We start from the raw sequence: 12,449 nt of genomic DNA on the forward strand, positions 1-12,449 counted from the left end.
ATGTCACCACCGTCCCTAGCCATCAGACCTCCCAACACTTAACACTCTTGAAGTGAGACGTGCTGAATACTACGGGAATCAGGCCACCCAAAAAATGCTTAGGAAGAGAAAGTCTTCCGCATCCGTCCCCTGGGACATCCAGTCTCCTAGTTAGTTGTCAGCTGTGGCCTCAACCCCTGCAGATGGCAGCCTGCACCACAGAAAGACACCCCCCCCCCCCCCACCCTCTCTCCTGCTCTTGGCTGTAATTGGATTCAGGCTGAAACAACCACGTCCCCACCAGGAAAGGAGGGCATTGGGGCGGGGGCGGAGGAGAGGCTGTGGGAGAAGGGAGGGACCAAAGGAGAGAGCAGAGAAGGCTTCCAACTCAGTTCGCCGACTAAGCAGAAGAAAGATCAAAAAACGGAAAAGAGAAGAGCAAACAGGCACTTTCAGGAGCAATCCCCTCACCTCCAAGCCGGCTGCCCTCTAGGAATCCAAATCCTGTGCCTTCCGAAGACAAAGGCGCCCAAAGAGAGCGGCGGCGCGACCCCAGGGCGTGGGCCCCGCCGCGGAGCCCGCACCGCCAGGCGCCCCGACGCCACGGACCATGTCTCCCACCCCTCGACCCTCCCGCAGCCTCCTGCTCCCCCTGCTCACGCTCGGCACCACGCTCGCCTCCCTCGGCTGGGCCCAAGGCAGCAACTTTAGCCCCGAAGTAAGTGAGCTCCTCCCGCCCTTCCCGGGGTTGCGCCCGCCGGGTAGGCGAGTCCGGGGGTCTCCAAGGGGACAGCCCCGCTGAGAACCCCCCCCCAGCTGGGGGGGGGGGTCCACTCTGCTGCTCCGGCCTTTCTTTTCCCTCCTCTTCTGCAAACTTGCAAGTCGATCCAACTTTTTGCCTGCCTCCAGCCAAACCCCTCCGCCGCCGCCTCCTCTTTCCCATTCCTCCCTTCCCTGGAAGAACTTTGCAGCCGGGCCCGGGCCTCGCTCTCCCGGGTTCTGCGCGCACCAGGCAGGAGCTTCACAAACACTGGACTCTGCTCCAACCCCATGCCGTCCGGGCCAGTGTCATACGCGAGTTGTTCCCTCAGTTTGGCAGCGCTCAGGTGCCCGCGGCCCTGCACGGGCGCATCTGTACCAAGTGGGGCGTCGGGGGCGGCCGATCGCTACCCACCTCCCCTGGACCGCCCTCGGTGCGGGCCTCGGGCCCTGACGTCTAGGATCGCGGCGGGCAGAACTTCCGAGCACACAAAGCTCTTCTTGTGAGCCGCGGGGCTCAGCCTGGCCACCACCTCCCCGCGTCCTCACCCTAACCGGCGCCTTGCTGGGGGGGGGGGGGCTTTTTGTTGCTAATTGTTTTTCTGAGTTAATTGCGGAGAGAGTTGGGGGGGTGGAGTTGCTCGACGAGTGAGTGTGAGTTGAGGGCGGGCCTGGGTCACCCTCAAGCGTCCCGACTTGCTTGGGCGCCCCCACCCCCATCCCCAACCCTCCCATGACTGTAGCCCACCCCGGTCCTGAAGGAAGCAGCGTGGGAGTAGTCTGAGGAAGTTTTCCCTCCCTCTCTTATTTTGGGGTGAAGGTGGGAGATGGATTTAATCAGCTTCTTATTTTGGGCCATCCAACCCACTCATCCTGGTAAGGACCTGGGTGTGGTAGGGAAGGGCAGGGAAGGGCCCAAATGGCAGGATATGGTCTGATTTGATTCCCTCTGCCCTAGTCCCAGGCCCAGGCTGGATCACACCCTCCGAGGTGATGTCTGGGGTGGGGGGTGGCACACGGGGCACACGTTGCCTGTGCCCCTGAAGAGACCTGGGGCTGAAGGGACAAGTGTGACCCTAGAAGTGGGGCCACACTTGTGCATAGAGACTAGAAAGAGTAAAATCCTCTCTGAGACTGGAGACCAAATGCATTTGTCAGAGCGGAGGTGACTTTCCCAGGCCTGAAGCTCCCATCTTAGCCCCAAAGAGAGTGCCTAACAAAAGGAACCCCTGGAAGACTGCCCACTGCCAACTTCTTTTTCTCCTCCCCAACTTCCACTAGGTTCCCTAGGGGAGGGGCGGTAGCCCTGGCTCCTCTTTAAGTGGGTCATGGTCGTCCCAGAGCCAGAACCACCATTTGCTTCTGGAACACAGTAGGGTGGGAAGCTGAGGGAGGGCGGGGCAGGCCCAGAAGAGGCCAGGATCCAAGGTTTGCTGCCGAGCTGGAGAGCCCCCACCCTCTTGGCCTCCTACAGTGGGAGGTGTTCCTTGACTTTCTCATAGGGAATACCCTGCACTTACTGATCAAGACAATGCCAGCCAACTAGGTTCTGCCACCCAAGATAGTTGTTCCTTCTCCAGGCCAAGCTGAAGGGAGGGGAGAGGCAGCCCTGGCCTCGGGCAGCTCGGTCGGTCCCTTTCACCAGGTCCCCATAGCTCCATACTACTCAGGGACAGTGCGTCTGGGGCTTCACCCTTCCCCCACGCAGCCGCAGACACCAGAGTCTTCTCCTGCGGTTCCAGGCTCATACTCTGTGGTTCTTGCTTTGCTCAGAGCCTGGCTCTGTGAGATGGAGAAAGAAACTTGCCCAGTCCGGGAAAGGAAAAAAATGATGGGGACGCCTTCTTTCCTGGCTTTGTGATACTCTTCCGGGGAGTCCTTCTCCTGACAAAGCATCCACTTTTCTCCACAGGGTACAGGGCAGGGTTTATGAGTGTGCTTATTTAGACCTGCCTGTCTCTTGAAAGGCCCGCAGGAAAGGGATTTACCCAGAGCTCCTGGCTGTGATGTTTCTCCCACCAGTTTCTCCATCCTCCTGTAGGAGCATTCCTTCTATTTGGCTAAAAACCCTCCACTCCTCCTGACTTCCAGCTATGGGGGGAGGGAGCAGGCCACTCCCATCCTCCCCTAAGCCCTGTGGCAGCTGTTACCCTAGCAGGGGTCAGAGTCTACAGGTGAGACTAGGTGCAAAGGGAGTTTCCTGCATACTTGGCACAGGCCACAGCAGGCCTCAGGAGGGCACTGTCTATGGCATCAACCAGCACAGGTCAGGGCAAGCCTTCAGATATGAGGGAACAGCTCGGGACTTACCCACCTTGCTAGGCCCTCTGACATACAAGGGGTTAAAAACTCCAGCACCCTTAGGAAGGGTTTTGATTAACAGGTGACGCTAGGGAAGTTTGGCCAGAGCTGATTGGCTACGGGAAAGGCTGGGTTGTTTACAACTCAGGCCCTAACTCCGTCAGCCTTGAGGGGAATCACTTCCTGGAACTGTGTTGCAATTCCTGCCCCTGTTGGGCTCAGGTCCTAAGTCAGCTGCTCCTGAATCACCCCCAGACCCTACACAAGAGCATTGCTCCAGCACCCATGCCTAGCACAGATGGAGAAGCGTCATGTGGAGATAAATCCACCCTCATGACCACAGGTAGGAGATGCAGGACCCAAGGCAGCTTTACCCCTTCCCTTCCAAATGCCCATTCTAGGCAACTTGAAGCCCCCCTCTGAACTCCTTAAATAAGGTAAAACTGGAGTAGGCCCAGCTCTACCTGAATCATGGCTCCCTACAAAAGAATCCAAGCATCTTCATAGTCCATACACAACATGCCTTGCTTGACTTTCCAAGCCTAGATTGCTAGGTCATAGAGTATTTATTTGGGGGTCCTGATTAGCTACCACCTCCAAAGAGCCCAGCTTTCCCGTCAGCATCCAGCCTCAACCCTGGCTCCTTTCCTGGACTCCGTCAAAAGATTTCTGCTGAGGGCCCTAGAAGTGTGGCACCTCTGGTGCAGGAACCCCCTCACCCTGTTCGACTCCACCGTTCTACCTATTGTGGACATAACTCACTTTCAGATGGGACATGCCATCCTTGCAAGGACTGACAGAGGAGAAAAGTGCTGGGGGAAATGCCAGCTCTAAGAAGACATTCTAGAGCATGGCCGGGGCTTGGTAAAATGCTTGTGGCAAGCTTACGGACCTGAATTTAAACCCTCACACCCATGTCAAACGCCAGACAAGATGGCACATACTTGTAATCTCAGTGCCAGGGAGGCAGAGGCAGGCAATTCGCTGAGGCTTGCTGGCCATCTAGCCTGGCCTAATAGGTGAGCCACAGAGTCTAGGGAGAGACCCTGCCTAAAAAACAAGGTGGACAGCTCCCAAGGAAAACACCAGAAGTTGACCTTTGACCTCCACATGCATGTAAGCACAAACCAAAAACATCCTAAGACTCTCTCAGTCCATTAATGCTCTCATTTACTAGAGTGCTATAACCAGTCAGGACCATTGGCTCTCCAACCTTATAGCTGTCTGCTCCCCATCACCGTTGGGGACAGGCATACTGGGATCTAGGCTATAGATCAATATAAGTCAAACGTTAGCCTGAAAGTCCCCGGCAGAACCAGAATATTTCTCATTAAGCCAAGGACATCTGCCAGGCACTGTGGAGAGGCAGGTGAGTCCCCTGGACCAAGTGGAAAATTCTCTAAGCCACATTCCTCTCCCTACAGGCCTGGCTGCAGCAGTATGGCTACCTACCTCCAGGGGACCTGCGTACCCACACACAACGCTCCCCCCAGTCACTCTCAGCTGCCATTGCCGCCATGCAAAGGTTCTATGGTTTGCAAGTGACCGGCAAGGCTGATTCGGACACCTTGAAGTAAGTTCCTAATGTCCACTGAGCACACTGAATACCAGAAATGCTGCCACTTGAACCTGTCCCTGTGCCAGTGTCCCAACCGTCTCCCATTGGTATCATTGCCTGGCCTTTCCCTACACTGGCATATACAAAGCCTTACCCAACACTGACCTGGGGGCAGAGGCCAGGACCCTGGGCCACCTGTGGCGCTCCACTCTCTCCCCTTGAAGACTCACTTGTTTATTTGTTTGCTTGTTTGGTTTGGTTTTTCGAGACAGGGTTTCTCTGTAGCTTTGAAGCCTGTCCCAGAACTCACTCTGTAGACCAAACTGGCTTCGAACTCACAGAGATCCGCCTGCTTCTGCTCCCGAGTGCTGGGATTAAAGACGTGCACCACCACCGTCACCCGGAGCTGTTTTATTGTATGTACTGTACTGACCCCGTTGTTTCCTCCTCAGGGCCATGAGGCGCCCTCGCTGTGGTGTTCCAGATAAGTTTGGTACTGAGATTAAGGCCAATGTTCGAAGGAAGCGCTATGCCATTCAGGGCCTCAAATGGCAGCACAACGAGATCACTTTCTGGTGAGTCCGACTGCTAGAGATTGTTCTCACATCCACTCCCCTTCCCTCTCAATTGTATAAGGTAGAGGCGGGGTGGTCGTATATTCTAGTCCCCTCTATTCTTAGGGAATGGGAAGGAAAATAGCTCTAACCTTGCAGAGAAGCGCAGCCATCTGGGGGATACACTAGTGCCAACACCCCCAAGCCTTTGGTTCTTGGGGCTGAGACATCGAATATGCAGTAGCAGGGACAGCAGGTCTGGCAAGGTGGCCGGGCAGTTCGGTCAGGGCTGGGAGAGCACAGGGAACTTTGCCTCATTTATCCTAATGCTTCCCTTCTCTACCCTCATATTTGGGTGTCAGCATCCAGAACTACACCCCCAAGGTGGGCGAGTATGCCACATTCGAGGCCATTAGGAAGGCCTTCCGAGTATGGGAGAGTGCCACGCCACTGCGCTTCCGCGAAGTACCCTATGCCTACATCCGAGAGGGTCATGAGAAGCAGGCTGACATCATGATCTTGTTTGCTGAGGGTTTCCACGGTGACAGTACACCCTTTGATGGTGAAGGGGGCTTCCTGGCTCATGCCTATTTCCCAGGCCCCAGTATCGGCGGGGACACCCACTTTGATTCTGCTGAGCCCTGGACTGTCCAAAATGAGGACCTAAATGGTGAGTAAGGGAACCCTGAGTTCCACCCTGGGTAGAGTGTGCTGTCCCTTGTTTATCAAGGGGTCTCCTTCCAGAAGCTAAGCTAGCAGTATGTAGTAGCCAGCCCAATCTGCATAGTAAGTTCCAGCCAGCCAGGGCTACAATAGTGAGACCCTGTCTCATAAATCAGTAAAATTAAAAAGGAAGTCTAAGTGCCGGGGCAGCAAAGCTATGGTGGCACAGGCCTTTAATCCCACCCAGCACTCAGGAGGCAGATGCAGGATCTCTGTGAGTTCAAGACCAGCCTGGTCTACAAAGCTAGTTCCAGGATAACCAGGGCTGTTTCACAGAGAAGCCCTGCCTCAAAAACAAAACTAAAAAACCAACAACAGCTAAGTACTAGCCACATAAGCCAAGTGTGAAAGCAGGAATTACATTTTAAGCTATTTATGTCTGTATATTTGGTCTGCTGCCACTGCCTTGCCAATCACAGACTTAAAAGTTTCCTTCTCACCCACTTCTCCAGGCAAACATGATGCCTACCTAGCTTTTAGAGGCAACTAAGATCCACAAGATAGGTTTTCTTGGCATTGGAATCCTGCCCCAGGGCGCCGCGCCCCGCCCCACCCCACCCCACCCCGAAGAGGGTACTGACTGAACCAAACAGGAAACCGACCCTCAAGATTTGGTCACTTTAGGTGGGAAACATGACCCCGGCAGGCTTATCTGTGAGCCTGAGGTCTCTGGAGGGGAAGCAGGGAGCCTAAGAAGGAAGCCAAACTCTCACCATCTCCATCCCTCCAGGGAATGACGTCTTCCTGGTAGCTGTGCATGAGCTGGGCCATGCTCTCGGCCTGGAGCACTCCAATGACCCCTCTGCCATCATGGCGCCCTTTTACCAGTGGATGGACACAGAGAACTTTGTACTGCCTGACGATGACCGCCGCGGCATCCAGCAACTTTACGGCAAGTTATCCATCCGCGTACCTGCTCCTCTGCCTCTGCTCTCTGGTCTGCATTTTCCTTCCGGCGTGCCGTGAGGTCTGTACGGCGTGCCGTGAGGTCTGTACGTACATACGCACCACCTTTCACTGCCTCTCTTAGCTCCGACTCTTTTAAGTTTCTTTTGTATAAGTGTATTGCAAATATATATGTATGCATGTACCACGTATGTGCCTGGTGCCCACAGAGGCCAGAAGAGGGCATTGGATCTCCAGAAACTGCCCTGTGAGTGCCGGGAACGAAACCTGGGTCCTCGGTAGGAACTGCCAAGTGCTCCCAATTAGTCAGCCGCATCGCCAGCTCCGCAGCTCCCACTTGGCGGGAATACCTTTTGAACATACCCAAGCTAACCTTCTCCAAAAATCTATTCACACTTAAAAAATATATATTTGTTTTTATTAGAGGTGTGTATGTGTCCACAGAGGCCAGAAACATCCAGTTTCCTAGAAGTGGGGTTCTAGAAGTTGTGAGCCCCCAGATGTCAATGCTGCGAGTCAAAACTCATATCCTCTGGGCTGGAGAGATGGCTCGGCAGTTAAAAGCACTAACTGTTCTTCCAGAGGACCCGAGTTCAATTCCCAGCACCCACATGGCAGCTCACAACTGTTTGTAGATCCACTTTCAGGGGATCTGACACCTCCACACCAATGCACATAAAATAAAGCTAAATAAATCATAAAAAATTATAGAAAAAAAGCTCATATCCTCTGCAGGAGCAGTATGTGCTGGAACCACTGAGCCATCTCTAGATCACCCGCACTCTCTTCGTGCTTTCTAAGGGTGCTGTCTGTTTATCTGTCTATCCTTCTATCCTCTACCTCAAAATCTGAAGTGTCCTATTGTTCTCTTCCTCAGGGAGTAAGTCAGGGTCTCCCACCAAGATGCCCCCTCAACCCAGAACTACCTCTCGGCCCTCTGTCCCTGATAAGCCCAGAAACCCCAGCTACGGACCTAACATCTGTGATGGTAACTTTGATACCGTGGCCATGCTCCGAGGAGAGATGTTTGTCTTCAAGGTGAGAGGACCAGAAGAAGCGAAAGGGAAGAAGGAAGAGGAAGAGGAGAAAGGGGGCAGAAGGACTCTCAGCAAGGAAGCCGGGTGGCAACAGTAACAGGAGGAATGAAAGCTAGACACAGGGCTGAAAGCAGTGGGGGCGGGTGCTTTGGGGGCTGCAGAAGAACAAAGCATAGTGTGATCCCACCTTTACTGGTTTCTAGGAGCGATGGTTCTGGCGGGTGAGGAATAACCAAGTGATGGATGGCTACCCAATGCCTATTGGCCAGTTCTGGAGGGGCCTGCCTGCATCCATCAATACCGCCTATGAGAGAAAGGATGGCAAATTTGTCTTCTTCAAAGGTAACCAGGCATTTCATGAACTGGGGAAGTTGGAGGGTCTCCGTGAATGAGCTGATTTCGCTTCATTCCCAAAGACATCAGAGTCAAGTTGAGTCCAGATTCTTCCCTTCTCTCTTTTCCCAGGGGATAAGCATTGGGTGTTTGATGAGGCTTCCCTGGAACCTGGATACCCCAAGCACATTAAGGAGCTAGGCCGAGGGCTGCCCACTGACAAGATTGATGCAGCTCTCTTCTGGATGCCCAATGGAAAGACCTACTTCTTCAGGGGAAATAAGTAAGATCTCCAACCCTTCCCCCCAAGCCTCTCCACTGCCACCCCAAATATCCTAATCCCCAAATTCTGAAGTAAGGCCCACTTTCCCCCACAAGGTGTGTTGCCCTGGAACTGACTGAGTCTTTATGTTGCCTAGCAATAGGCAGTTTTTCTTAGTGCTGCGTGCGTGGGATGTGACCCGGTCACCATTTCAGACCTGGTCATTTGATGCCTCCTGCCCCCAGCACTGTGTCTCCACCCCAGCCACCAGGCACTGTCATTAAGGGCTGCTGGTGGCTCCTTACAGCCTGGACCCTCCCTTCCACCTCCTCCTTCCGCCTCTTTCAGCTGCAGGCCCTCATTACTCAAAACCCCTGTCCCCAACCATGTCCATAGCCACCCTTTGTTCCCCAGTGCACTCTGTCACGGGTCTGCTAACCTCTGAGGGCATGCCCAGTATCCAGCCGATTCGGGTTCTCTTCCCCTCCCACAGGTACTACCGTTTCAATGAGGAGTTCAGAGCAGTGGACAGCGAGTACCCTAAAAACATCAAAGTCTGGGAAGGAATCCCTGAGTCTCCCAGAGGGTCATTCATGGGGAGCGATGAAGGTGAGTGGGCAAGGGAAACTGTAGCGAAAGAAGGACACGGGGAGCCGAGGAAGAGAAGAAAGACAGGGTCTAGTGGAAAACATTGATGATGCTTGCATATGTCATACCACCCTCGGTCTGGTCACTTGTCCAACCTGGTGCTGTGATCAGCTCCATTCTCCACTTGAGGAAGCAAACGTTGAAAAAGACTGAGAGGTAAGCCTACCTGCCCATCACACTAACCGTGCTTTCTTCTTTTCTCTCTTTGGGGCCGTTATGGACTCTGCCCATCCTGGTTCTTGTCACCTTTCGCCGTCCTCTCGGTGCCCTTCAGTCTTCACCTACTTCTACAAGGGGAACAAATACTGGAAATTCAACAACCAGAAGCTGAAAGTAGAGCCAGGGTACCCCAAGTCAGCTCTGCGGGACTGGATGGGCTGCCCTTCAGGGGGCCGCCCGGATGAGGGGACTGAGAAAGAGACAGAGGTGATCATCATTGAGGTGGATGAGGAGGGCAGCGGAGCAGTGAGCGCAGCCGCCGTGGTCCTGCCTGTGCTGCTGCTGCTCCTGGTGCTGGCAGTGGGCCTTGCAGTCTTCTTCTTCAGGCGCCATGGGACCCCCAAGCGACTGCTTTACTGCCAGCGTTCACTGCTGGACAAGGTCTGACCCCCACCGCTGGCCCACCCGCTTCTACCACACGAACTTTGCCCCTGAAGGCCAGTGGCAGCAGGTGGTGGCAGGTGGGCTGCTCACACCCATCCTGAGCCCTCTCCCTTCGGCCTCCCTTCTCAGTCCCTAATTGGCCTCTCTTACCCTCACCCAGCATTGCTTCATCCATAGGTGGGTCCCCTGAGGGCTGAGCAGGAAGGTGGTCCCTTCCTGCCTCTGGCCCTCAGGGGAAGCCTCACAGCTTGGTGTGTGTCCAACCCTATTTGAATGTTTTCAGAGCTCTGCACTTGAAGGCAAGACCCTCTGACCTCATGGGCAAAGGCCAAATGAGGTCATCCGCTTCTTTTCCATCCCCTAACTGCATACCTTAAATCTCTGAACTCTGACCTCAGGAGGCTCTGGGCATCTGAGCCCTCTAAGTACCAAGTGTACCCAGTTGGCAGCCCTCCCACCACTGACTAAAAGGAACCTGAGAGTGTGTGTTGGAGGTGGAAAGATTGCTCGGCTACCCTAAAGACTTTGGTTTTTTTTTTGTTGTTGTTTTGTTTTGTTTTAAATCACTCAATGAGGGTCTTGGTGGCTCGAACAGCCAAGTTTCTCTCCACAAAGATCTGCCTCTATCCAACCCAACCTGGAGAACATCCAAGGAGCCTGAGCCATCTAGGACTAAATGGGTTTGAGGAAACTTTTGGCAAACTGGCCCCTACTGAATAGCCTTGGATGTCCAGTTCAAGGTCAGAAGAGCTGAAAGCAGGGGGAACGGGCCCAGGTACAGAGCGGTCAAGGGGAGACAGCGGGTCTGAAACATGGGGGAAGGCGCCTGATGGCTCAGAGTAGAAAAAGACCGGTTTCACATGCAAGTTGTTGGGGCTGGGACCCAAAGACAGCAGTCCGAGGGGACAGGAAATGAGGTGTGGTGGTAGCAGTGTATGCCGGGAGTCTGGGCAGACTGCAGGGCACATGCATGACACTGTGGCACCCAGGAGCGTGCACATTGTATTGGGTCTCTCAGAGAGGGCTTTAAGGAAGCCGCACTGGCCTCTTTTTTGTCTCCTTGCTTACTGACTGTGGACGGGGAGGATAAGGGTGGCTACAGGAGTGAAGAGCCTGTAGTACAAGGACTGGGGACTCCGTAGAGACCAGACCAGGCTGGCAGTGGCCTAGCCTTGCTCAGTCTGCCTCGCTGCACTAGTGAGGCAGGTGTCTGGGTGCTCCTGGGTAGGGTGGGCTCCCCTCCCTTTCCTGATGCAGGCACTCCTCAGCCCATTTTACCTGCATCCTGCCCTTCCTCTTCCCCACCCAACCAACCCATTTGAAAGTCTCCTTCAGCCGCTGAAGCTGAAGGTGGTCATGGTACTGGGGACTCGGGAGGGAGAGTGACACCCTGTGGAGGGGGTGAGAGAAAAGGAGTGTCTGGGTGGGGTTTGGGACCAGGGAAAACGGGGTGAACGGTGCTGGAAGCCCAGCTAAATATCTGTCTTGTTTGGGTTTTTTTTTGTTTTGTTTAATGTATATTTTTATTATAATTATTATATATGAATGCCATTCAAATCGTTCCTTTTTGTTAACAAGGGGCATGGGGGAAGGGGTGGGGGAGGGGGGCAGAGGCAACTGACCTCAGAAACCTGCAGGGCGGGGCTGGGTCAGTGCCCTCTAAGGACATTTTTGACCTTGTTCAACCTTTCCACGAAGAATAAACTGTGTTTCACATTCTTTGTGTGACTATAGCTTGGTGTAGGGGTGAATTGGATGTGGCCAAGCAGAGCTAGGAAGAGCAGGCATTGAGAAGAGCATTTCCCATGTTGTAGGGGGCTTAGCATGGGTCATAAGTATTTATTCTTAGTGGACCGGTGAGATTTAAGAGCTGGAGTTGGGAGAAAGGCATGCCCCACTAGAGGTTAGAGGAGTGATTGGCAGAACCCAGCGTCCTTCCCCCAAATCCTTAAAGGTCTACCATTGCATGTCAAAGCTGCCAGAGATAGGAGGAAGTGGTCAAGCTGAGACTGTTTGGAAAAATCTTCCTAAATTGCATTATTCTGCCGTGTGATCTGGCCACAAACACTCGAGTTTGCTCATACATCTGTCCCCGCAGCAAGGGTATTCCCACGGTCACACTAGACTGAAACTCAGTGACAGACAGGCCCAAAGAGCCAAGAAGGGTCTTTAAAATCCGGGCATAGTGATGCACACCTGTACTCTCAGCCCTTCTGGAGACAGGCAGGCATACTGCTGGGCCCGCCCAGTCTACATAAGAAAGCTCTAGGCCAGCTGGAGCTACACAGTAAGACCCTGCCTAAAAAAAAAAAAAAAAAAAAGAGGAAAACGTGGTGGTTCCTACAGGCCCGGGACTCTGATGTTGGATTAGGAGATCAGGAAGGTGGGGGGAGGTAGCCCCCTCTACAAGGTGTGTCCTACCGCTGGTAGGCACAGTGTTTATCAGCTGCCCGGGAGACCCGGGACCCTCAGGTTGCAAGGGTAGAATAACAAGGCTTTGTTTCCACTTTCCATAGAAACTGCTGCCCTAGACAGGGTTCCCAGGCTGCTGACCCTCCCTTCCTCCGAAACCAGCCTGAAGGGAGGGGTCAACTCAGTTGCTGAGTCAGCTCAGCTGGAGGAGAGCAGCCCCGTTCTCCCGCCTTCCCTTCCTGCCTCAGCCCAGGCTTCACTGGGCTTCTGCCCAGGTCCTCCACAGCCTGCCTTTCAGAGCCTGGCCCCACCTATGCCACCCCTCTAGCCAACTGCTCTGCAGGGTGGCTGGCATGATTACTTTGGCAGATGGG

At 54.0% G+C, this 12,449-nt stretch overlaps 1 protein-coding gene across 1 annotated transcript; it reads left to right on the plus strand.

Moving 5' to 3' along the window:
- Window positions 1-308: 308 nt before the first annotated feature.
- Window positions 309-11,382, plus strand: Mmp14 (matrix metallopeptidase 14). The gene is made up of 10 exons (XM_085698509.2): window positions 309-697; window positions 4,464-4,612; window positions 5,050-5,172; window positions 5,514-5,821; window positions 6,605-6,770; window positions 7,662-7,818; window positions 8,021-8,159; window positions 8,283-8,433; window positions 8,906-9,021; window positions 9,335-11,382. The coding sequence occupies exons 1-10, from the start codon at window positions 590-592 to the stop codon at window positions 9,664-9,666; spliced, it is 1,749 nt and encodes a 582-aa protein (XP_085554635.1). The 5' UTR covers window positions 309-589; the 3' UTR covers window positions 9,667-11,382.
- The last annotated feature ends 1,067 nt before the right edge of the window (window positions 11,383-12,449 follow it).

The sequence above is a fragment of the Myodes glareolus genome, chromosome 12 (genome assembly GCF_982192425.1).
Source record: "Myodes glareolus chromosome 12, mMyoGla1.1, whole genome shotgun sequence".
NCBI classification, from domain to species: Eukaryota; Metazoa; Chordata; class Mammalia; order Rodentia; family Cricetidae; genus Myodes; species Myodes glareolus.